This window comes from Oncorhynchus mykiss, chromosome 7 (assembly GCF_013265735.2).
Source record: "Oncorhynchus mykiss isolate Arlee chromosome 7, USDA_OmykA_1.1, whole genome shotgun sequence".
NCBI lineage: Eukaryota > Metazoa > Chordata > Actinopteri > Salmoniformes > Salmonidae > Oncorhynchus > Oncorhynchus mykiss.
The window spans coordinates 38,731,345-38,757,893 of NC_048571.1; the positions used below are offsets into that span (position 1 = coordinate 38,731,345).

At 41.7% G+C, this 26,549-nt stretch overlaps 1 protein-coding gene across 2 annotated transcripts in view; it reads right to left on the reverse strand.

Moving 5' to 3' along the window:
• LOC110527716 (SRSF protein kinase 1) overlaps positions 1–26,141 on the reverse strand; it is a 54,249-nt gene extending 28,108 nt beyond the window's left edge. Inside the window, exons 1-2 of one of the 2 annotated variants that reach the window (XM_021609171.2) lie at positions 25,940–26,141; positions 25,228–25,282 (exon numbers count right to left, since the gene is read on the reverse strand). In XM_021609171.2, the coding sequence (XP_021464846.2) occupies positions 25,228–25,282; positions 25,940–25,952 (68 nt within the window). In that variant the 5' untranslated portion in view covers positions 25,953–26,141. Of the gene's footprint in view, positions 1–6,816; positions 7,007–25,227; positions 25,283–25,939 lie in introns of those variants that run through there. The other variant, XM_021609173.2, reaches the window with a different exon arrangement.
• Between the last annotated feature and the right edge of the window lie 408 nt (positions 26,142–26,549).

Below are 26,549 nucleotides of genomic sequence, written 5' to 3' on the forward strand. Positions count from 1 at the left end.
TACTCTCCACCCATCTAGTTGGATAGCCGTGGGGGGTATCTTGTCCGAGAGCCATGTTTCTGAAAAGCAAAGAATATTGCAGTTGGTAGCAAATCCTGGATCGGAGGTCATTCATCGTATTATCAAGTGACTGTACATTAGCCAGTAGACTGGAGGGAAGAGGTGGCCAGTTTTCCCTTCGCATTAATCTCATTATCCCCATCGCTTGCCTCTGTAACGCCGGCATTTCCGCTTGGGCAGCCCAAAAATTTGGTCAGAATTGGTCAGAATTAGAGCCCAGGGGAGATGAGTCGAAGTAGAAGCCGGAATTGGGGTAAGTAACTGCCGATCTGATGTTCAAAAGTAACAATAACGGATATATTGTGAAAATATAGTTAAAATAAACAAAATAGCAATGTTGGGTCGGAGCTTGCAAAACTGTGGCCATCCAGTATGGCGTCATCTTGGACTTCTAACCACTGAAATCAAGGCTAGAGTAATTTGTGTTTATCTGTTTGGCATAAGTTAGGGTTTGTCATGTTTGCTATGTGCAGAAATTCATAGGCTATACATTGCCTCGTTTTCACATTATTTTACAGCTTAGCTGTGTAAGGTAGATGCCCGTGCAGTGGAGCTCATAGCCACCATGGTTCTACACCTGCATTGCTTGCTGTTTGGGGTTTTAGGCTGGGTTTCTGTACAGCACTTTGAGATATCAGCTGATGTAAGAAGGGCTTTATAAATACATTTGATTTGATGAGTTGGATATTTGTTTACATTATAACATAGTTTACATAATTAACACATTAACATTTGTTTACATAATTAACATAAGTCTTCAGACCCTTTAATCAGTCCTTTGTTGAAGCTACTTTGGCAGCGACTAAAGCCTAGACTCTTCTTAGGTATGATGCTATAAGCTTGGCACACCTGTATTTGGGGAGATTCTCCCATTCTTCTCTGCAGATCCTCTCTAGCTCTGTCAGGTTGGATAGGGAGCAACGCTGCACAGCAGACGTGACGCTTGGCATTCAGGCAAAAGAGTTCAATCTTGCAGAGAATCTTGTTTCTCATGGTCTGAGTCCTTTAAGTGCCTTTTAGCAAACTCCAAGCGGGCTGTCATGTGTCTTTTACTGGGGAGTGGCTTCTGTCTGGCCACTCTAGCATAAAGGTCTGATTGGTGGAGTGCTACAGAGATGGGAGAACCTTCCGGAAGGACAACCATCTCCACAGAAGAACTCTGGAGCTCTGTCAGAGTGACCATCGAGTTCTTGGTCACCTCCCTGACCAATGCCCTTCCCCCTTGATTGCGCAGTTTGGCTGGGCCGCCAGCTCTAGGAAAAGTCTTGGTGGTTCCAAACTTATTCCATTTAAGAATGATGGAGGCCATTGTGTTCTTGGGGACCTTCAATGCTGCAGACATTTTTTGGTACACTTCCCCAGATCTGTGCCTCGAATCCTTTCTTGGAGCTCTATGAACAATTCCTTCAAGCTCATGGCTTGGTTTTTGCTCTGGTGTGGACCTTACATAGACAGCTGTGTGCTTTTCCAAATCATGTCCAAATCAATTGAATTGACCACAGGTGGACTCAAAGTCGTACAAAACATCAAGGATGATCAATGGGAACAAGATACACCTTAACTCATAGCACAGGGTCTGAATACTTAAAACCTGTTGCGTGTAGGGGGCAGTATTTTGATGTTTGGATGAAAAACGTACCGAAATGAAACTGCCTATTTCTCAGGCCCAGAATCTAGAATATCAGATCAGATTAGGATAGAAAACACTCTAAAGTTTCTGAAACTGTCAAAATATTGTCTGTGAGTATAACAGAACTGATATTGCAGGCGAAAACCTGTTCCTTTGCCTGCCTTCGCTCCATTTAAAGGGATATCAACCAGATTCCGTTTCCTATGGCTTCCCCATGGTGTGAACAGTCTTTAGACATAGTTTCAGGCTTTTATTTTGAAAAATGAGCAAGAAAGATCACATTGCGTCATTGTATGGCTGGGTGCCAGCAGCGTTTTGCATGCGCAACAGTTTGGAGCAGACATTTTCTCTCTCCCGCCTATTGAAGAAGCTCTGGTTGAAATATTAGCGATTATATATTGTAAAAACAACCTGAGGATTGATTATAAAAAACGTTTGACATGTTTCTACGAACTTTACGGATACTATTTGGAATTTGTCTGCCTGGTCGTGACCGCTCGATCCTGTGGATTTCTGAACATAACGCGCCAACCAAATGGAGGTATTTTGGATATAAAAATAATCTTTATGGAACAAAAGGAACATTTATTATGTAACTGGGAGTCTCGTGAGTGCAAACATCCAAAGATCAAAGGTAAGCAATTCATTTTATTGCTTTTCTGTCTTTCGTGACCAATCTACTTGGCTGCTAGCTGTTTGTAATGTTTTGTCTACTGAGAGAGATGTCCTTACATAAACGCTTGGTATGCTTTTGCCGAAAAGCTTTTTTGAAATCTGACATGCCAGGTGGATTAACAACAAGCTAAACTGTGTTTTGCTATATTGCACTTGTGATTTCATGAAAATTAAATATTTTTAGTAATTTAATTTGAATTTGTTGATGAAAATTATCCCACTAAAGGGATGGGTGCGTCAAGAAGTTAAGGGCTTGTAAGCAAGCATTTTGTTGGCGCATGTGACAAATAAAATGTGATTTGATTTATTTTAGTTTAAACCCATTTTCTCTGTCATTATGGAGTATTGTGTGTAGATTGATGTGGGGAAAAATGTATTAAATCCCATTTTAGAATAAGGCTGTAACGTAACAAATGATGAAAAAGTAAATTGGTCTGAATACTTTCCGAATGCACTGTACCTAGACGTATCGAATCGTCTTGGAAGGGAACGAACCCTAATGATTTCCCCACTACACGTGCAAACCTGCCCAGAAGAATATAGCATGACTCTGACCTGATTGTGCCACCAGCTGAATTTACTATATATGGTTACAAGTTCAATACGATTTGGCTTGACTGAATAGTTAAATGTGAGAAGTTCTCTGGTTAGAGTCTGTAGACTGGGCAAAAATCGTGTAGTGTACTTCCGCCTTCAGACGCATGGGACCTCAGCCCATATAACTATAATTCATTCTATATCTAAGCCACAGCCTCAGCGGGTGTGCAAGTTCTCCAGTCAGCTTGAGAGGCTGATGTTCGCCATGGGGTAATCAGTGGGTGAAAACAGAGCAGCACATCTCAATTTTTTTTTTTTTTTTTTTTTTTTTTTTTACTAAGACACTGTCTGGTGTTTTTCTGTTCAACACTGGAAGTCTACTGAGGAAAACTCAGTGAGGAAAATGAGTATTGACTTGCTCTCTCCCCATTTCCTTCTTCGAGCGTGCGCGCGCACACACACACAGACACACACAGAGACCTCAAACCCACCTATACCACCAACTAACCAACTCCTGTCAGCTGACAAACTCAATGTCAGCTGACTGGGATCAAGTATATTAACACTATTCTGAACCTCAGGGACAACTACAAATTCACCCGTCCTTGATAACCATCTCATAGCGTTTTGAAAAGGAGGTGAAGTGAAGATTGATACAAGGAATCAAGGAAAGATTAATAGCGAAAGAGCCAAGTACCTCATCCATGACAGCTGTAGGCTACATGGATCCATCATCCTACACAACAAAACACACACCAGGAATAAACAAGCAACATTCTCACAGTCACTGTCAATTAAAATCCACCTTACAAGGTTTGCATTTATTTAGCCACTCCCTCATTTAAACCAAATGTCGCCGCAGTCACTTCCCTGTCTCACCGTCTGACATTCTCCCAACTGTTAATGCGGAGAGCTTTATATCCACTGCAAATCATTCCAAAGATGCACATCTCCTCCTACTAACGTTATAGCATTGTTGCGTTAGGCATTTTGAAAATGAAAATGTTCCGATGATGATGATCCGTTCCTTTTAGTGGTAGTTGTGTGATAACTACACAGATTTTAATTTTGTAAAAATGAAAAAGAAAATAAAAAAATATTTGGTTCGGGATCGTCTCAACGTTAACGATCCCCATGTCGTTTAAAAGTTCACAACCCTAGTTGGGAGAGAGGGGTGGAGAATGAGATGGAGCGAGAGAGGGTGCCAGACAATTATGAACAGGAAGGACGTGTAGACGATGTCACCAACATTATCCCGTCTCCATTGATGAGCAACCGTCACAGCTGCTGTTGCATTCATTCCTGACACACATGCACCACACTCAACACACTCGCGAAAACACACACGGCTCGACATTAATTGTCCTCTTGTCCAAGACAAGTAAAAAAAAATATAAATAAATAAAATCAGACAAGAATATAGATTTAAGCTGTCTGAATGGACAATAAATATATATATAAAATGTAATCACAATATCAATGACTTCGATCAGAAGAGGCCAACATTGGCACAATATTAAAATATATTTTTCATGTACATAAATAAAAATGTCAAATTATAGGTGATATGCATATTGGCTACAGCTTCATGTCCAAACCGATGCTGACATGAGGCAGGAACCAGAAAATGTAGCCAGACTTTAACCCATTACAGTCAAAGCCCTGTCAAAGCCGAGGGAGGAGTTTCTACTAAGCTATATGGAATTGTTTTAAGAAGGTCATACCAAGGATCCTTTAGCTATTTGATTTGGAATTCCCCTTGAAGTATCAAATATATATATATATATATATATATATATATATATATATATATATATATATATATATATATATATATATATATATATATATATTTATATATATATATATATATATATATATAAATATAAAATGTATCTTATTTGATGAAAAATTGTATTTGGCCTTACTGCTTTTAGCCCATACAAACACATTGAATAACAGATTCACTACATGGTACAACAGATAGTTGTCGTCCCCGTCCCCCCCAAAAAGGAACTTTGTTCTGAAGTGTCTGTCCTATATCTGAGAGATAAGAAAGATACAGGAAACTTACCCTATATGACCAAAAGTATGTGGACACCTGCTCGTCAAACATTCCAAAATCATGGGCATTAATACGGAGTAGGTCCCCCTTTGCTGCTATAACAGCATCCACTCTTCTGGGAAGGCCTTCCACTAGATGTTGGAACATTGGAAGCAAGTCCCTACAGCATTCAACCACAAGAGCATTAGTGAAGTCGGGCAATGGTGTTGGGCGATTAGGCCTGGCTCGCCGTCAGCGTTTCAATGAATCCCAAAGGTGTTCGATGGGGTTGAGGTCAGGGCTCTGTGCAGGCCGGTCAAGTTCTACCACACCGATGTCAAAAAAACCATTTCTGTATGGACCTCGCTTTGTGCACAGGGGCATTGTCATGCTGAAACAGGAAAGGGCCTTCCCCAAACAGTTGCACAAAGTTAAAAACACATGATAATCTAGAACATCATTGTATGCTTTAGCATTAAGATTTCCCTTCACAGGAGTTAAGGGGCCTAACCCAAAACGGTAGTGTTTACCTGGAATCCACCAAACCCAGATTTGTCCATCTGACCGCTATATGGTGAAGCGTAATTCATCACCCCAGAGAAGGTGTTTCCACTGCTCCAGAGATCAAGGGCGGCGAGCTTTACACCACTCCGGCCGATGCTTGACATAGTGCATGGTGATCTTAGGCTTGTGTGGGCCGGCTTGGTCAAGGAAACCCAATTCATGAAGTTCCAGATGAACAGTTCTTGTGCTGACGTTGCGTCCAGAGGCAGTGTGAATGTTGCAGAGGACAGATTATTTTTACGCCCTACACGCTTCAGCGGTCACCTTTCTGCGAGCTCTTCTGTATGGCCATTCTACTGCCAATGTTTGTCTATGGAGATTGCATGGTGGTGTGTTCGACTTCATACACCAGTCAGCAACGATGTAGCTGAAATAGCCAAATCCACTCATTTGAAGGGTTGTCCACATACACAAAAGTATTTAACCCCTTATTTGTGTCACTAAACAGTCTCCATATATACTTCCTAGAGCAAAACAACAGACATAAATGTGTTAGTGAGAATTGCCTTTCCATAGAGGGGTCAAAAATGTTTGTAGGCCAAATCGTTTGGACGCTAGACGATTTTGGTCTTATGGTCTGACAAACACTGCTCTAACTCCTTACCTTTCGCCACAGATGCAGAAGTGCAATATTTTTATGGGGATTGCTTTATTATGCCAATTCTATTAATTTGTCTTTATAAAAGTACTTGGTTGTATGCAAAGAAGCTAATAGGCAGAGTGTAGCCTACATTTTCGCAGATTCTCTATAGTAAAAAAAATAGTAATGCATTATATTTTGTAAAGTGGTTCCTTGCGTCATACAATGATGTAAAATGGTGTTAGACCATTTTATATTTCTTTGACAAGTAAATCAAATCTGTCCTACCTGTCCAAAGGACACGTGGCTAAAAAAGTAAATGTCACGCCCTGACACACACGCAAACACACACTTCCTTTCTCTATTAACCCTCTTCTCCTTCGTTCACTACTTCGCTAATCTAACCCTAATCTGACCAGGGTCAAACATCAGAAAAGACTCACAGACCTCCCTGACCACTGTTGAATTCTCAGTTAGGCTATAGCACCAGACGGACAGGCAGAAAGACCAGTGTTTTCGGTCAGACTTATCCCTAAAATCACTCAAGTGTCTTTTCTGCTTCCTCAATCCTCAAAACCACTGCAGAGGACAAAGTCCAGCTGTTACAGCTCTCTCACACACACATACACACACGCAGGCGCACATTTCATGGGTACTTCAAGGACATGCAAGTGCAGAGATCCTGACACACACACGCGCACACACCTCCTCTCCCCCTGCTCTTACCTGCAGGATGCTCGGATGCCCATGGAGGGAGGTGTAGAGAGGATGGGTGCAGGCAGGACCGGAGATCCTCACTCCATACACCACAATACGACAGGATGAGGAGATGAGTGAAGAGGAGATGGGATCAGCGTGGAGATGAACAGAGTTCAGAAAACAGAGGGGAAAAGTACAAAGCGAGGAAGAGAGCGGGAGAGGAAGAGAGCAGTGCAGAGAAGGAGGATAAGAATGAAGAGGAAAAATCTGTGAGCCCCACTCTCGCTGCAGGCTCAGGCAAAGGAGCTAGACACTGCTGTTACTGCCCCCCCTCTCTCCCCCGCTCATTCCCTCTCGCCCTCTCGCTGACCGAGAACTCTCCTTGGCTGTCGTCAGCGCCTGGCCCAACCTCCTCCCCTCTCTGCTCAGCTATGATTGGCTGACTCAGCCCAGCACTGCATTGCAGGTGATGAATGCTTACACCTCCTCCACCTCAGACCAAAACAACCTCCCCCTCTCATTTAGTCTTTCTTCTCGTTCCCTCCCGATGCTTCCTTCTCTCATTATCATTACAACGCACCACAATCTGCATCTGTACCATCTCTCACCCTATTCACTCTCTTTGTGTTCACTACTGTTAGCAATGCTGCACAGCGTGGTCGTCTGTCTCTGTGTCCATCTCCCTCTCTTTATGTAAAGTGGCAGAGAGTTTATTCATAAATTACTCAGTCCATTAATCTACATTACCGTGTTCCTCTCAATGTTTCCCCACTTATTACTGTTACTATGGAGCCAGGGGTACATCTGCACACACTGAACACTGTCCTGTCACCTCAAAACATGTACAGCATAGTCTCCAAGAATCTAGGCTTAACAAAGATGATATTTGACCGTAATACATTTGCTTTTATTTTTTTATTTTACTCAGATGGCTGTTAGCAATGACTTGAGCAACAGACAGAGTAATGTAAATCCATATTCAACTGGCCACGGTCTTTACACCCCAGAGTATTATTGAAGTATTGTGGTGGCAGCATAATGTTATGTGTACGCCTGTCACCGGAAGGGACTGGGGAGTTTGTCACACCGTAGTCTTTGGAAAAGCTAACCCTGGGATTCAGGGGAACAATTACACAAAATAGTAATGCCAAAGACACATCAGAATGACTGTCCAAGAGGTGCTGAGTGTTCCTGAATGGTCCAGTCTCAGTACTAACTTAAATCTGCTTGAAAATCAGAGACACGGTTTGAATACTGCTGTCCATCCATGATTCCCAACCAAATCTACTGAGCTTGAACAATTTTGCTAAAAACAAGGGATATGTTGCCCTAAGAGTTGTGCAAGGTTGGCAGAATCTTAAAATTATTCACAGCTGTTATGGCTGTCCTTTAGAGAAACTTAAATAGGCGAGGCCTATGTGTTGCAGTATGCCTTTGTAGAATAACCCAAAACATATCCTTGCCTATCTAGGCCTTTTTTAATATAATGTTTCATGGAAATATTTTCATGAATATTTCCCTATGCAATATTTTCACCAATATTTCTTTATGTAATGCATCTTTTACAAATGTTTATGCACGGTTTATCAAACGTTGGTGCTTGCCTTTACTGCAGATTTTTACTAATCAAATCTACAAATAAAATGTATCAAATGTAATACGCTTTTTTTTGTAAGAGAAATGAAATACAAAATATATCCTTTTTATATTTTTACGAATATATATTTGTGGGCGGTCTAATTATTTTATTATGAAAAGGCTGGAAATGGTATATAATCTCCCCTCAAGAGTCAAATCAGACACAGTTTACAATGTGTGTAGTTCACAATGGAAAGCCGAACCAAACTAATGGACGGACTGACAGCACAGTAGAATTTAGATGAGCTGGAATCTGACTGCATTTTTAGCTTGATATCGACATTGATACACTCCACATTAGTGATGGAGAGCGCTAAAGCAACACTCATGGTGGACAGATGTCAAATAAATAAGTGTTTGCATCCTCAGCACCTCATGCATCCCACTGTTGCCATCGGCTGTGACCATAAAAAGAAACCGGAGACGGTGACAGACCACAATTGCACAAAGGTATGAAGCTGTGTGCGGACTGTGGACCCGAAGCATAAAGAATCGATTGATTCATGCGCAAAGGAATAAGGGCACAACACACTGTCAAATACAATCAACAAATGACTCTTTTCATATATTGTCATGGATATAAAGAGCCTTCCGAAAGCACTTTTTCCACATTTTTTTTTGTGTGTGTGAATTTTACACCTTTTTCTCCCCAATTTCGTGGTATCCAATTGTTTTAATAGCTACTATCTTGTCTCATCGCTACAACTCCCGAACGGGCTCGGGATAGACGAAGGTTGAAAGTTATGCGTCCTCCGATACACAACCCAAGCCCTCACTAACCTGGGCGACGCTAGGCCAATTGTGCTTCGCCCCACGGACCTCCCGGTCGCGGCCGGTTACGACAGAGCCTGGGTGCAAACCCAGAGTCTCTGATGGCACAGCTGGCGCTGCAGTACAGTGCCCTTAACCACTGCGCCACCCGGGAGCCCCCCCCCTTTCCACATTTTGTTGTGCTACAGCCGGAATTTAAAATGGATTAAATTGAGATTGTGTCACTGACCTACACACATTACCCCTTAATGTCAAAGTGGAATTGTTTTTAGAAATGTATACAAATTAATAAAAACATGCAAAAATAAGTCAACCTTTTTCTTATGGCAAGCCTAAATAAGTCCTGAAGTTAATAAAGTCTGCTTAACATTCATAATAAATTGCACGGACTCACTGTATGCAAGTGTTTAGCATCATTTTTGAATAACTACCCCATCTCTGTACCCCACACATACAATAATGATCTGTGAGGTCCCTCAGTCGAGCAGTGAATTTCAAGCAGAGAGTTCTTCAAATGGTTCGCAAAGAAGGGCACCTATTAGTAGATGTTTTTTTTTTATTTTCTTAAGTAACCGTTGACTGTCCCTTTGAGCATGGTGCAGTTAATAATTACACTTTGGATGGTGTATCACAAAGCCCAGTCACCACAAAGATACAGGCGCCCTTCCTAACTCAGTTGCCGGAGAGGAAGGAAAACGCTCAGGGATTTCACCAATGGTGATTTTAAAACAGTTAAGGAGTTTAATGTCTGTGATAGGAGATGACTGATGATGGATCAACATTGTATTTACTCCACAATACTAACGTAAATGACAGAGTGAAAGAAAGCCTGTACAGAATAAACATATTCCAAAACGTGCATCCTCTTTGCAACAAGGTACTAAAGTATACTGCAAACTTTTGTCATGAATACAAAATGTTATGTTTGGAGCAAATCCAACACATCACGGAGTACCACTTCATATTTTGAAGCATGGTGGTGGCTGCATCATGTTATGGGTATTCTTGTCATCGGCAAGGACTAGGTTTTTTAAAATAATTTTTAAAATAAACAGAACAGAGCTAAGCACAGGCAAAATCCTAGAGTAAAACTTGGTTCAGTCTGCTTTCCAACAGATACTGGGTGTTAGCTTAGCTACCTGACTGCCATTCCAAGTTAAACCACCAGAAATATGCTAACATTCCACCAACCTTGCACATAATGCAACAATTTGTCAGGTCAACAAACGTGACGTCTAGATCTCCCTGTGCGGTGTACACTGCGTAAAATTGCCTGTTTTTGTGTGTCTACATGTACAGTGCCTTGCGAAAGTATTCGCCCCCCTTGAGCTTTGCGACCTTTTGCCACATTTCAGGCTTCAAACATAAAGATATAAAACTATTTTTTTGTGAAGAATCAACAACAAGTGGGACACAATCATGAAGTGGAACGACATTTATTGGATATTTCAAACTTTTTTAACAAATCAAAAACTGAAAATTGGGCGTGCAAAATTATTCTGCCCCTTTACTTTCAGTGCAGCAAACTCTCTCCAGAAGTTCAGTGAGGATCTCTGAATGATCCAATGTTGACCTAAATGACTAATGATGATAAATACAATCCACCTGTGTATAATCAAGTCTCCGTATAAATGCACCTGCACTGTGATAGTCTCAGAGGTCCGTTAAAAGCGCAGAGAGCATCATGAAGAACAAGGAACACACCAGGCAGGTCCGAGATACTGTTGTGAAGAAGTTTAAAGCCGGGTTTGGATACAAAAAGATTTCCCAAGCTTTAAACATCCCAAGGAGCACTGTGCAAGCGATAATATTGAAATGGAAGGAGTATCAGACCACTGCAAATCTACCAAGACCTGGCCGTCCCTCTAAACTTTCAGCTCATACAAGGAGAAGACTGATCAGAGATGCAGCCAAGAGGCCACTCTGGATGAACTGCAGAGATCTACAGCTGAGGTGGGAGACTCTATCCATAGGACAACAATCAGTCGTATATTGCACAAATCTGGCCTTTATGGAAGAGTGGCAAGAAGAAAGCCATTTCTTAAAGATATCCATAAAAAGTGTCGTTTAAAGTTTGCCACAAGCCACCTGGGAAACACACCAAACATGTGGAAGAAGGTGCTCTGGTCAGATGAAACCAAAATTGAACTTTTTGGCAACAATGCAAAACGTTATGTTTGGCATAAAAGCAACACAGCTCATCACCCTGAACACACCATACCCACTGTCAAACATGGTGGTGGCAGCTTCATGGTTTGGGCCTGCTTTTCTTCAGCAGGGACAGGGAAGATGGTTAAAATTGATGGGAAGATGGATGGAGCCAAATACAGGACCATTCTGGAAGAAAACCTGATGGAGTCTGCAAAAGACCTGAGACTGGGACGGAGATTTGTCTTCCAACAAGACAATGATCCAAAACATAAAGCAAAATCTACAATGGAATGGTTCAAAAATAAACATATCCAGGTGTTAGAATGGCCAAGTCAAAGTCCAGACATTAATCCAATCGAGAATCTGTGGAAAGAACTGAAAACTGCTGTTCACAAATGCTCTCCATCCAACCTCACTGAGCTCGAGCTGTTTTGCAAGGAGGAATGGGAAAAAATGTCAGTCTCTCGATGTGCAAAACTGATAGAGACATACCCCAAGCGACTTACAGCTGTAATCGCAGCAAAAGGTATTAACTTAAGGGGGCTGAATAATTTTGCACGCCCAATTTTTCAGTTTTTGATTTGTTAAAAAAGTTTGAAATATCCAATAAATGTCGTTCCACTTCATGATTGTGTCCCACTTGTTGTTGATTCTTCACAAAAAAATATCTTTATGTTTGAAGCCTGAAATGTGGCAAAAGGTCGCAAAGTTCAAGGAGGCCGAATACTTTCGCAAGGCACTGTAAGTCAGAATGTCTTTAGTCTTTAATGATCAGTAAAAACTCTGTATTGAGAAGTAATGATAAAAACCACACATACACACACTGCCTCTGGAAGCAATGTCACCACAATAGCTGTTCATCGGGAGCTTCATGAAATGGGTTTACATGGCTGAGTAGCTGCACACAAGCCTAAGATCACCATGGGCAATGCCAAGTGTCAGCTGGAGTGGTGTGAATCACACTTCACCATCTGGCAGTACAACAGACAAATCTTGGTTTGTTGGATGCTAGGAGAACGCTACCTTCCCCAATTCAGTGCCAACTGTAAAGTTTGGTGGAGGAGGAATAATGGTCTGGGCCTGTTTTTCATGCTCCCTTAGCTCCACTGAAGGGACATCTTAATGTTACAGCATACACTGATATTCTAGATGATTCTGTGCTTCCACCTTTGTGGCAACAGTTTGGGGAAGGCCCTTTCCTGTTTCAGCATGACAATGCCCCCATGCACAAACCGAGGTCCATATAGAAATGGTTTGTCGAGATTGGTGTGGAAGAACTTGACTGGGCTGCACAGAGCCCTGACCTCAACCCACCGAACAACTTTGGAATGAACTGGAACGCCGACTGCGAGCCAGGCCTAATCGCCCAACATCAGTGCCCGACCTCACAAACGCTCGAGGCTGAATGGAAGCAAGTCCCCGCAGCAATGTTACAATATCTAGTGGAAAACCTTCACAGAAGAGTGGAGGCTGTTATAGCAGCAAAGGGGGGACCAACTACATATTAATGCCCATGATTTTGGAATGAGATGTTCGACGAGCAGGTGTCCACATACACTACATGACAAAAAGTATCTCTACCAGTATGCCTTATTTACATTGAAGAACCACTAAAATAGTTATTTAGGCAGCAGCTCTAGATGAGAGGATGACATGGAATGAAATGATAGTAATCAAACAAAATGTAATATGCACAACTGAAATATTTTACTTAAGTAATGTGAATAAATTATTGTTAATAAGTGATAAGCAGTAATGGGCAGTCACTACCATCATGGGACTTAATTGTCCCATGATTCATTGTTTTATTCTGTGTTACAGCATTCAACCCACATAATAACGCATAGTGCATTTAAAGATGCACTATGCAGAAATAGCTCTGCCATTTCCTGATTGCTAAAATTCAAATATTTCAGTTTGCTACAAAACCAGCAAGTATAGTGTAGAGAATCATTGTACTAGCTAAACCGCTGTGAAATATATTTCTGATCTACATGACCAAAAGTATTTCCACACTATGAAGTTGGAATAAGTGTGAAATTATGAAAATGATAATGCCCTTTTAGTGTAAGTTCTTTGAAAAGACAGCTTGAAATAACAGCCTGCTTTGATGGGATGGAGTTGTAGCATGCCTGGTGACATCACTAGGCAGTAAATTAGTTAATACACCAATAAGAGAGATCCAAACCTTTCTGCCAATAACAGCAAGTTTTCAGATTTCCCCTCCACACTCAGACAACTCCCATAGTCCCAGCAAACTTCTAGCTTGAGAAATGACTTTAAGCTAAAAAGCCATTTTTGTTTCTTTTCGACAACTTAAATTGAAAACAATCACAATATGGTACTTAATTGTAAAAACAGCTACATTGGACCTTTAACTTCAGGCAGGAAAAACATCAGAACGTGACTTGCCAGCTAGACTAAGAGGTGGCCTTTTCTTAATTTCCTACGTCTGCCTAGTCCACTCATTATCAGCTAGTTAGTCAGTGAGCGACAATCAGTCAGTCAGGGAGAGTGTCAATCAGTGAGGCAGTCGGTACAAAACAGTTCATTTACAACAGTAGTTCTGTAACCTATCTGCACACACACACATAAAGTCTGCAGTGCTCCTTCCCCACCCCCTACCGCCCCTTCTCCTCATGTCCTAACTAACTCAGTCTCACTGCTGGGGGGCTCTCTGCAGTCCAACACACACATACTCACTGCAGGAAGAAATGGGTTACATAAAGAGCAGGAGCAACGGCTATGCAGGCAGAGCGAGATCGGGGATGAAAATGTAGCAGAGAATTATAGTGCCTTAGAAAAGCACTACAGTAACATACAGTCCATTGCCCTGGATAATACAACTGGAAGTGACTGGCCTTCCCTTTCTAAATCTGTGGAACAATGGTTAGGATTGGCAGGAAAGGAATAAACTAGATCAGGGATTCCCAACCTAGGGGCCGCGGCCCCCATAGTGGGTGCCAACATTTTGAGGACCTTGACTTGAGAGGTTAAAAACAAATATATCACACGCACACACACACACACACACGATGCACCGATATTACATTTTTGGCCAATACCGATATCCATTATTTTCCTTGCAACAAAAAAACCCCGATACAGATATGAAAACATTTTTTGCAGCCTTTTAAGCATTCCAGTACAGTTAAATAGTTAACACACACACACACACACATGGACGCAGTGGTCCAAGGCACTGCATATCACTACAGTCCCTGGTTCGAATCCAGGCTGTATCACATCCGGCCGTGATTGGGAGTCCTATAGGGCGGCACACAATTGGACCAGCGTAGTCCAGGTTTGGCCGTCATTGTAAATAAGAATTTGTTCTGAACCGACTTGCCAGGTTAAATAAAAGGTTACACACACACCAAAAGGTAATTTTGTTGGCATTTACGTGTCCCCATTACCAGTAAAACATAATCAAAACCTATTTTTTTCTCTTACTTGCTGTGCTGTTTCGTTGTTAATTTGTTCAGTTGTTTCATTCTCAACCAGGATTTCTATGGAACATCGTTTGCGGCTTTGCATCTCAAAAAAGATACACGTCAAATCACACCATTTGACGTGTCAAATCACACTATTTGACGTGTCAAAAAAGCTTGTTGACCAATCAGGACCCGAAATGACTGCACGTCACATAATAATGTAACGCGTTAATAAATATTTTACGTAGATATTACACATTGATTACATTATCACTCCTATTTCATATACGATACATCGATGTGTATGCTACGATGCTGGTAAAGTTGTCTCGCGCAACTACAGTGCTTGTCATTTAAAAAAGCTAGCTAGCTCATGGATGCAATGTTCTTCCCCAAAAACATAGCAAAACGACAATCTGTTTCAGTAGCTATAGCTAGCTCGCTAACCAAATAGCTAGGTAGCTAACTATACAGCTAGGTGTCATCTAAAAGAACCCTAGTTTATAAGACAGTTCTTATTTGATTAATGGTGGTCGGACCCATCTACAGTGGGGAAAAACAGTATTTAGTCAGCCACCAATTGTGCAAGTTCTCCCACTTAAAAAGATGAGAGGCCTGTAATTTTCATCATAGGTACACTTCAACTATGACAGACAAAATGAGAAAAAAATCCAGAAAATCACATTGTAGGATTTTTAATGAATTTATTAGGAAATTATGGCCATATATTTTCATGAATTTTCCATTTATTTTCAATTTCAATAAGCAAACAAGTGGCAACATAGCAAATACTTACTCACAAGGATTCCTAAATCATCGCTAAGAAAAATGAAAATGACTGCAGTTTCTACTGGTCAATGTTCTCCGGCTGGTTGTATTGGTGCTAGCTAGGTCCAAAGCTAATGCTAGCTACCCCAGAAGTTGCGGTCGAACAAATTATACTTTATTACCAATGAGGTATTGTAAACACATCGCTCGTGGCCTGTGTTTGCAGACTTTTTTGTACAGCTTTGACAGCGCTACTGTATCTTTCTCTAGCAGTGCCGCCATTACTGTGTAACTCCGGTAGGGCAACATCTTAAAAAATAGCGCACTTGGTTGTGTGTACCGGTGCCCGACCAATCGACGAAAGCCAACATCACCCACAACAGAGAACGGTTGATTGTCAAGGGAAATGAATTCCATCATCTTGGTTTTAATGGATTTCGCCTTTAAGTTTTCTTGCTCTTTCAAATGACTGCTTGTTCCACACAGCAGACATTGTGGGCTAGGTTAGGAATGCTGTGTTGCACGTATAACGCAACATTACATCATGTACCTACGTTATATAGGTATGCACGTCAGCTTTGACATCGGTTTTGCACATCGGCGTAAAAACTAAACAGACATCAAGCCGATACCGATGTCATTTTTAGCTAATGTCGGCCAATAAACACGACCAATGGACATTAGACCGGTGGAAATCTGTAATTTGGTCTGATGAGTCCAAATTGGAGATTTTTGGTTCCAACCGCTGTGTCTTTGTGAGGATGATCTGCGCATGTGTATTTCTCACCATAAAGCATGGAGGAGGAGTGGTTATGGTGTGGGGGTGCTTTGCTGCTGACATTGTCTGTGACTTACTTAGAATTCAAGACACACTTAACCAGCATGGCTACCGCAGCAATACGCCATCCCATCTGGTTTGCACTTAGTGGGACTATCCTTTGTTTTTCAACAGGACAATGACCCAACGCCAAGAGTGTGCAAAGCTGTCATCAAGGCAAACGGTGGCTACTTTCAAGAATCTCAAATATAAAATCTATTTTGATTTGAGACTTTTTTGGTTACTACATGATTCCATGTGTGTTATTTCATAGTTTTGATGTCTTCACTATTATTCTACAATGTAGAAAATTGTAAAAATAAAGAAAAACACTTGAACGATTAGGTGTTTTAAAACTTTTGACCGGTAGTATATATAAATAAAGAACTTTTGGTACAAGTCACACTTGTTTTTACCTATTTAAAATTACGCATAAATCCACAATGCTTTAGGCTAGAAATTTAGATGTAAAATGCTAGAGGAAGACACGACTGATGCACATTGGTTTGTCTCCATGACAAAGAAATTGTATCAGATTACTTCCCAAGCAATGTCCAATGTGACTCTGTCACTATCAATTGATCTATTCACTTTCTGTAAGAGAATATGTATAATTTAATTGAAAACATAACATTTGGTGATCCATTATTATTAAAAGGTGCACTATGCAGAAAACGCTACTCCATTTCCTGGTTGCTAAAATTGTAATAATTGCCTAAATTCAGTTTGTGACAAAATAAGCATTGTAGAGAATCATTGTACCATCTAAACCACTGTGAAATATATTTTCAATAACCCAAAATATTGTATTTTCAGCCGTTTGAAGCTGGTGTTCAAAACCACAATTAAAAGAGGCAAAAAACTTCAGAGTGGGAACCATAGAAATAGCACACATAGAACATATCTACTGCTTGCTGATGTTTCTGTTGCTCTCATGTTATTGTAGTTTGCAAAAGAAATTGACACTGAATTGATGCAAATAATCATGATATCATTCAGCCAAGGAAAGATCCACCCATAATGTTATTATTATATGACGCAAAACGAATCATACTGGCTTAATTTCTGTGTAGACGTACCCCCGCAATCTCTCTCTCTCTCACACACACACAATGGGCATTCCTGTTTCCTTTCAAAAAGTTCCAGGAAAATATGAATCACTGATGCATTTTTATTAAAGTCTTATGATTACCTTTGGGCAAATTGAGGAATTCCTAAGTTCAATACATTTAGTTGATTTCCTACTGTTCAATACATTTTTGAATATTGTTAAATTCCGTTTATAATGTCTGGATTCCGTGATTCGGTCCGGGTTCTCCACAACACAGATTTTATAGGGCATTAGGATAGGCCAATAAAGGCTTAAATGAGAACAGAGCAGCAGGATACAGTCACCAGGGGCATAGCCAGGGACGCTGAGACATCAATCTGACACATACACTAGGGTTGGGCGATATTACAATAGTATCAGATATCGAAGATGATTGACCTCCATTGTCGATGGTGACGACACTGTGATGTGACAGACAATGTAGAACCAATTCCAACTCGACACCACGCAGTAGAGCGGACCGGGCAGCCCACGGCAAGTGGCCCATTTCTTCGCTATAGTCTGCATAACCTATTTCAATTGATATGTTATAAACAATTTACAGAATGCAAGAGAACAATGTAGAGAGCTAATATTTTCACCAAAGCAGTGCAAAATGTCAAGTTGAAAAATATGCGTCTCTCCCACCGTGCTACTTCATGGTAAAACAATGAATTTACACAGAATTTTTTTTCAAAAATTAAAGTTCTGAACATTCACGCCTGTAGAGCTAAAGGACGATGGCCAGAGCTTACCCATGATGCTGCACAACGATTTAAGTCAATAAGTCATTGTTTTATTCAAAGTATGATATATTTGGGCTTGTAGTGACAAATCCAACCTGCCCGCATAAATGCTTTGTCTTTTCCTATGAGATGACGTGGAAATTATTTTTTGCCTGTTTCGTTTCATGCCTAGGTTTTATTTCAACCTACCACCCACCAGCATGGCATTGTTTATTAAATTAAACTCCTTCGAAGTTGTTCCTCTTCGAGTCATGACTGAGCCAAACGGCTTTTTGCCATAACCATGGAGAAAATTAAAAAAGGGGCGCAAATTTATGCTTTATCCCCCCCCCCCCCCTTTTCTTTGCAGAAAATTAACAATCTGTTGGATAGTTTATACATTTTCTATATCAATTTTATAACTGGTATAATTGTATCGTATGACTGTAACAGTATAGCTTCTGTCCCTCTCCTCGCCCCTACCTGGGCTCGAACCAGGGACCCTCTGCACACATCGTCAACAAGCATCGTTACCCATCGCTCCACAAAAGCCGCGGGGGGGAACAACTACGTCAAGGTCTCAGAGTGAGCGACGTCACCGAGCGACGTCACCGATTGAACCGCTATTAGCACGCACCCCGCTAACTAGCTAGCCATTTCACATCGGTTACACCAGCCTACCCTGCTCCCCCCGTCAACCCAAGATGAATGGTTTTGACCACTTCACTACACGCTTTCCTGCTTTGATTGGTGCAGCCCCTGTGAGAACGATGAGCAAGGGTTGACTTGGCTTTGCTGTACCGCAGCCTGCCAGTAGCCTACCTACCCAAGATTGCACCATGTCCATTACAATGTAGAAAAAGCGCATGTCTCTGGTGGAAGATACCAAAAACTTTGTGGATAACGAAGTCAAAGAAACTGTTTTACATCTGTGGAAACGTTTACCTTATTATGTGAATGACAAACCCAGCTCCAGAACTATTAGCCAGCTGGCTACTCTTTTGAGAACGGTGTAGTTAAAAAAAATCTGCAACAGATAACATTAGCTAGCAAGATAAGGTTAGCAAGATACACTAACAGCTGTCATTTCACTATTTGTTGGCATTCATGCCGAGGCCAGGCCGCAATGTTCAGGCCCTACATTACCCAGGTCTGATTGCGTCTGCCAAAATGAAGGCCCGGCCCAAAATAACTTACTCCATTAGAAAATCCATTAGCTGGTCCTCTCTGTCTGTCACTTGCTCCCTGCATGAAGCGCACGCGGCATGAGCTCTGCTCTTGGCAGCTTAGTCCGAGTATCCATAGCAACGGCTCTGCTTGGGCTGCTCTGCTCAATTGAAGACACATGAGAACAGTTTGCCGTTAGCTACTTTTTGTCACACTAGACTCCGACAAAACTCAAGCAACATTATTTTCTGTGAAATAATCTCTCGTGTCTTAAAACAGGCCCTACCCGACCCTAACCCATATGATGTCGGGGCCCGTCGGACTCGGGTAGCAGGGCTCTAACGTGGATATCACCAGGAGATTCTTTCCCACCCCAAATTCATGAATATACTAGCCTGTGTCAGTAGCTTGCGTCATCCTTCGGAGGTGGAACCTAAACAAGCATTTCCCCTGGGCAGGGATTGCACACCCTCCAACCAGGTTCTCTGGAAATCCAGGAACCTTCAATACATTTTGCAACCCTACTCACACGTCTCCATACGCGCCACACACAATTCTGCACACACCTCAGGTACACATGTAATACACCATGCACACACACACCACTTCCTCCTTCCTCCTCATTCTCATCGAATCTGGTGCCCAGTGGAGTGATGTCAGTCAACATCTGCTGCGTAGTAAAAAATAATAATTGATCAAGCCACCAATAAGTCAGGTGTGCTGCACACACACAGATCAGGGATTGACATTAACTTTTTTGGCCAGACAGATTTTTTTACTTGTCCAAAAGCTTAAGCCACTTGTGGTCTAACACTTTCGGCCAAAAGGGTGCTTGTTCATTGACAATGTTATCGCCCCCTAGCGGCCCTCCCCCAAACGTGTTTTTAGTAAAAGTAAAAAAAAAAGAAGACTGCTACGCATTTGGCTTGAGAGGGAGAGAGATAGAGAGAGAGACACACGAGAGGAATTATGACATTGACAAAATATATTGAGCGGAGCCAAATCTTTTCAAATAGCCCATTCCACTCCGGTGGAGCTGTTTCTCCTAAGAGATGTGTTGTAGCCTAACCCTATCTGGCTATCTGTGTGTGCCGAAGCGCACAGATGGAGTGAGTGACAGTCAACAAGCCTTGCTGGCTGTGTGTCTGTGATGGGTTGTAAATCATCATGGTCTGCAGAGCAAATCTGCTGTCCTCAGAACTGGATAAATATAAACTGATTTGCTTTTTTTTGTGCCTCATTCTAGTCTCTTATTAGGACTAGGCTACAATATGTGTTGTAGGTAGGTTGCACATTGCTAGAATAATATGTCAATAGGCCTAGGCCAACTACGCATCATTTCTTTCATAAGTTTTCCTCAGCTGTAGCACAAGTTCTTTTGACTCATTAGATTTGACCATCTGAGGATCGTTTGCACCATTTCACTCACTGTGGCCTAAAATATGTCATTAAAAATACATCTGTGAATGAGAATAGCATAGACTCCTACTTTCATATTTAATTCCAATTTAAAAGCTGCAACTTTAGGACAATAAACACTTTATTGGAGTAGTTTGGAAAATACTCTTCATAACTTTAATTTGTCTTCATGATTTAATGACATTTCAGGTCTGTTGAAATGTATCATTGGATTTGTACATGCTGCAATTGTTTCTTCAAATCGCTCTCATTATTACCTTAGGCCTCCCATGTTTTTGGGTTATTCAAAAACAACTTAAAACTTTGAGGTAGCCGAGAACACCGTTCGATTCATTCATTGTTTGATCATGAAATAGCGCAGCAGAAGAAATCTAGCATGCATGAAACTGAAGGAGTGGCTTAATAGGGACGTCACATTCATATCAAGTGGAGAGAACATTGAACATTTGGCCTTCTTTAACAATAACACACGAGTGTCTATTGGCCTAGATCATCTGACATTTGAGAGAGAAAAAATATATATTTTGCACTGCTTTGGTGAAACTCTTAGCTCGGTCCACATTGTTCTCTTGCTTTGTGTAAATATAACATTAATTGAAGCAGGATTTAGGAATATAGGCAATTTACTCAATGTCAACCATGCACTGCCTGATCCAAATCTGATCGGAGTAATAGATAGATTTTTTTTTTACATGTTCATAAGGACGACTGAAATCTATATTCTGGTTGTCTGACCAATAATTTTTTTTTCTACTTGCCCGGACAAGCAGACAAGCCTTAATGTAGAGCCCTACACACACACACAGCATCCGACCTGCCACTCACTTGCACCTCAGGCCGGTGGCCAGCTTGACAACAGCGGTGTTGAGAGAGACAATCCAGTCGAGAAGCCACATGGCCCAGAGGCAGGGGAAGGCTCGGCCAGGCTAACCCAGGAACGGTGCTCTGATCTGGGGCTCGCTCGCAACACCGCTCCCCAGCTCTCCTCTGTACCACACCAGAACTGAACACACTGCGCAACTAATGCTAGTGAGCTACTGAGGCGAGAGAGAAAGAGGAAGTGAGAGAGGAAGAAAGGGAAGGTGTGGAGGGATGAAGACTGGAAAGAGAAGAGGGAGGGAAGGAAGGAGAGATGAGATCAAGACTGAGACAGGAGAATGGAAGGAAAGTGCGCAAGAGCGCTGCAACGGAATTCAAAAACTGGAAAATTCTTCCCCAGTGTTGTGTAGATTGAGACTAGCACTGTTAGGCCATTATAGGACAACCAGAGTCAGAGCCGGAGGATTGGAGGTGTGTGTGTGTGTCTGGGTTTCCTTTAGCCGGTCATTTAAACGGCAATTAAACAAAATTGCAGCTGAGCCAATTGTCCAGGAGAAGAAATTAAATCCCATTGCGAAATAATGCTTCTGTGCCTATTCATTGATGGAAATACCAGTCTAATCAAATTTTATTGGTCACATACAGATGTTAATGCGAGTGTAGCGAAAAGCTTGTGCTTCTAGTTCCGACAGTGCAGTAATATATAACAAGTAATCTAACAATTTCACAACAACTACCTTATACACACACAAGTGTAAAGGAATGAATAAGAAAATGTACATATAAATATATGGATGAGCGATGGCCGAACGGCATAGGCAAGATGCAGTAGATGGTATAGAGTACAGTATATACATATGGGATGAGTAATGTAGAGTAAGTAAACATTATATAAAGTGGCATTGTCTAAAGTGACTAGTGATACATTTATTACATCCAATTATTCATTATTAAAGTGGCTTGACATTTGAGTCAGTATGTTGGCAGCAGCCACTTAATGTTAGTGATGGCTGTTTAACGGTCTGATGGACTTGAGATAGAAGCTGTTTTTCAGTCTCTCGGTCCCAGCTTTGATGCACCTGTACTGACCTCGCCTTCTGGATGATAACGGGGTGAACAGGAAGTGGCTCAGGTGGTTGTTCTCCTTGATGATCTTTTTGGCCTTCCAGTGACACTGGGTGGCGTAGGTGTCCTGGAGGGCAGGTAGTTTGCCCCCGATGATGCGTTGTGCAGACCTCGCTACCCTCTGGAGAGCTCTGGGCAGTGCAGTTGCCAGGTGGTGATACAGCCCGACAGGATGCTCTCAATTGTGCATCTGTAAAAGTTTGTGAGTGTTTCTGGTGACAAGCCAAATTTCTTCAGCCTCCTGAGGTTGAAGAGTAGCTGTTGCACCTTCATCACCGCGCTGTCTGTATGGGTGGACCATTTCAGTTTATCTGTGATGTGTATGCCGAGGAACTTAAACTTTCCACCTTCTCCACTACTGTCCCATCGATGTGGATAGGGGGGTGCTCCCTCTGCTGTTTCCTGAAGTCCAAGATCATCTCCATTGTTTTCTTGACGTTGAGTGTGGGGTTATTTTCCTGACACCACACTCCGAGGGCCCTCACCTCCTCCCTGTAGACCATCTCGTAGTTGTTGGTAATCAAGCCTACCACTGCAGTCAATGTAATTCATTTGACCGGTCATGCTTATCGGTCTATTCGGTTAATTTGCATAATTTTGTGGAATTAAATTGACACGTGTATATTCGTTCTGTATCTTACAGCATTTCCTGCCTTTGAGCAGAAAATCTGTCAGACAGCACGAGAGCTGATGCTACAGCTCCTCAAACAGCTCTTTCGTTGCTGCTGGAGTGAAACCTACTTTTATTTGCCCAACAATTCTAAATGTAATTGTGTGTTAAAAACAGTTTTGATGACCACGATTAAAAAGAGCAACTATTTTTATTTCTCAACTGGTAATTGAAGTGCGCTTCCCATTCACCATTCAAATGCATAGGCAACAGAAGGCAGGCTTCACTTTGCAATGAGCTTATGCATTTTGAAAACATATACTTAATTTGAAACCTTAATGTTTTACTACGTATTATGAGGCATGTCTTAGCTTGCTTCAAAGTAGCCTAGCCAAAATCCAACCACATCCGGATGTCATTTTTTAATAAAGACTTCCATTTTCGTTTTCAAATCAACTTTCTTTCATTGTCCAGTATATTGATGAGGGAAAACATTTGATCAATTTCAGAATAAGGCTGTAATGTAACAAAATGTGGAAAAAGTTAAAGGGTCTGAATACTTTCCGAATGCACTGTATATTATCAGTATTTTTTGAAATTACAATGCAAAAAATCGTGTGTAGCACCTTCAAACTATTTTTATAAAATTTTTAGTGGGACTTATGGTTGTGCAAGGCTTATATTTAGCCTAGGTATCATTTTACATGCCCTGAATTCATTATGATTTTGTCTAAAAAAATGTACTCAAAAGTAATCAAATACTAACGTCCGTTCGGGTATTTAAATAACCTTGCCCGTCCACATCTAGGACCACTAAATTATCTTCCAAGGTGTGTTACTCCATGCTCTATATCTAATGATTCCTGCAGGGCAGACACAATCCATCTCCGTCAGTCAGTATACATGCAACAACCCTACAGGTCTTCGGCCCTACGAGCACTGCTATGGTATCACACTTACAGCCCAAAGCATGAGAGCAGCATATGAGTGTGTGTGTGTGTGTGTGTGTGTGTGTGTGTGTGTGAGAGAGAGTGTCAGTGTTTGTGTGCTCAGAGGAGAGAAGGCGAATTGAACACATCAATAATTGGCAGAGCTTTGGCTCGACCATCATCTCCCCAAATCTCCACTAAATTATCTTCCAAGGTGTGTTACTCCATGCTCTATATCTAATGATTCCTGCAGGGCAGACACAATCCATCTCCGTCAGTCAGTATACATGCAACAACCCTACAGGTCTTCGGCCCTACGAGCACTGCTATGGTATCACACTTACAGCCCAAAGCATGAGAGCAGCATATGAGTGTGTGTGTGTGTGTGTGAGAGAGAGAGTGTCAGTGTTTGTGTGCTCAGAGGAGAGAAGGCGAATTGAACACATCAATAATTGGCAGAGCTTTGGCTCGAGCATCATCTCCCCAAATCTCCACCACACATAGGTACTCCGTGAAAGCATAAAATGGACCATACTGTCATAGGAGCACCACTGTCAACAGGAATAATGTTAACTGTCCTTTCATTTATTTGTTCATTCATTCATGAGTAGTAACAGCACGGGTTCCTTCTCCATTAAATCCTGAGGTAGTAAAAGGAGAGGAGGGAACCCCATTGACACGATTGAGATGCAGCCCTGGACAAAACAATGGCATCAGGGCAACTTTCACTTCTCATGTCAGTTCAGTGAATGAGTCAACCACACAAACCAGGATAAGGAACGCACCGAATGGACGACAGCAAAATGTGGATTATGTGGCATAATGAAAACCTAAATACCAACAGAAAGATTCCAATCAGACTTATCTAGCCGATAACCAGGATCTAAGACCATAAAGTCAATTCGGCCATGCAGAGGAGCGCTCTCGACAGTCCAAATGACTAACTAATACAAAAAAAAGTGACTGGGCACTCACTTTTTGCCGGGTTTTTTCGTCTTTGTCCTTTTCTTCCTCGCCTGGAGTGCAAGAACTGCCACGGGGGTAGACGACAAAAAAATAACGTTACCATCGTTTCATTTGGCAGACCTTTCATAACAGTACGTATTAACTTCGTTTGATACCAAACCTGGTAGCTAACGTTAGCTATTTAATTATACCATTGGTAGCTGGTTATAACGTGAACACCACGGTGTTCCATAGTGATAAGGAGGGCGAAAGTATATGCGCACAAAGTTGCAATATGGAACTAACGTTACCTAGCCAGATAACGTTAGCCGCTAAGATAGCTAGCGGGCAGGTGTTAGATGCTGAAATGGCCAGACTTAGTTAAGTTAGCTAGCTACAAAAATACAGGTGTTCCCCACACGTTTGTTTTTTATTTTATTCAATTGCACAAACGAGTTTTAATCATTTTTATCAAATCATATCAGGATTGTGCAACTGTGAAAACCTCCACCGCTAACTAGCTTTACAGCTCACGATAGCTAGCATTTCGTGCCTAGCTAGCTACAACGCGTGGTTGGCTATTGTCTAGTTCCACACAACAAACAACAAAAATCCACGGCCTTGACAATTCCTTCTATAACAGTCACATGTCCAACATCAACGGCCTCAGCTTGTTGGATCATGGATGTGCGCATTCACTGATACTGTTCATTTATCGTCCTTCTTCTTTAAGCAGATTTACCTTTCCTTTCCATGCTGTAAACGGGCCCGGGGGATGGGGTTCAAGCTGGAGTTGAGCGATGTTTTCAGTATAGTAGTCAGAGCGCATGCGTCCCTTGGTCATTGCAATCTGGAATTCTTGGGACGTCCATAACCCCAACCTGTACCAGAGTATGTGAACGGAGTTGAGCGCTCATCCGTCCATGCCATTTCCTATCGCTTCACGCTCACAGGAAGGGGGGAAAAAAACGGTCGCTCCATTAATTAAAATCACAATTTAACCAACACACTCAACTATTTTTGTGACTACTAGGCCCTCCTTGGGTGGGGGGACGTCCCAACGATCCCAGATAGCACGGACCCGGCGTCCCATCACAGGCAAAACTTCACAAACGTTCCCTCTTGACCATGGCCACTTAACGTTACTTTCGGTGTCCCTTTGCTAGGCCTACATGAAAACAATTATACTTTTTGCTACATGTCCTCTTAAATAACAAATATGTTTACGGATCATATTGATATATGATTATATTGAATCGTTTTAACTGAATAAACAGTAGTCCTGGTTCACTTGCCCCAAAAATCTATCATCATGCAGATGTGGCCCAGGCCAAATCTAGGCCCACTTTATT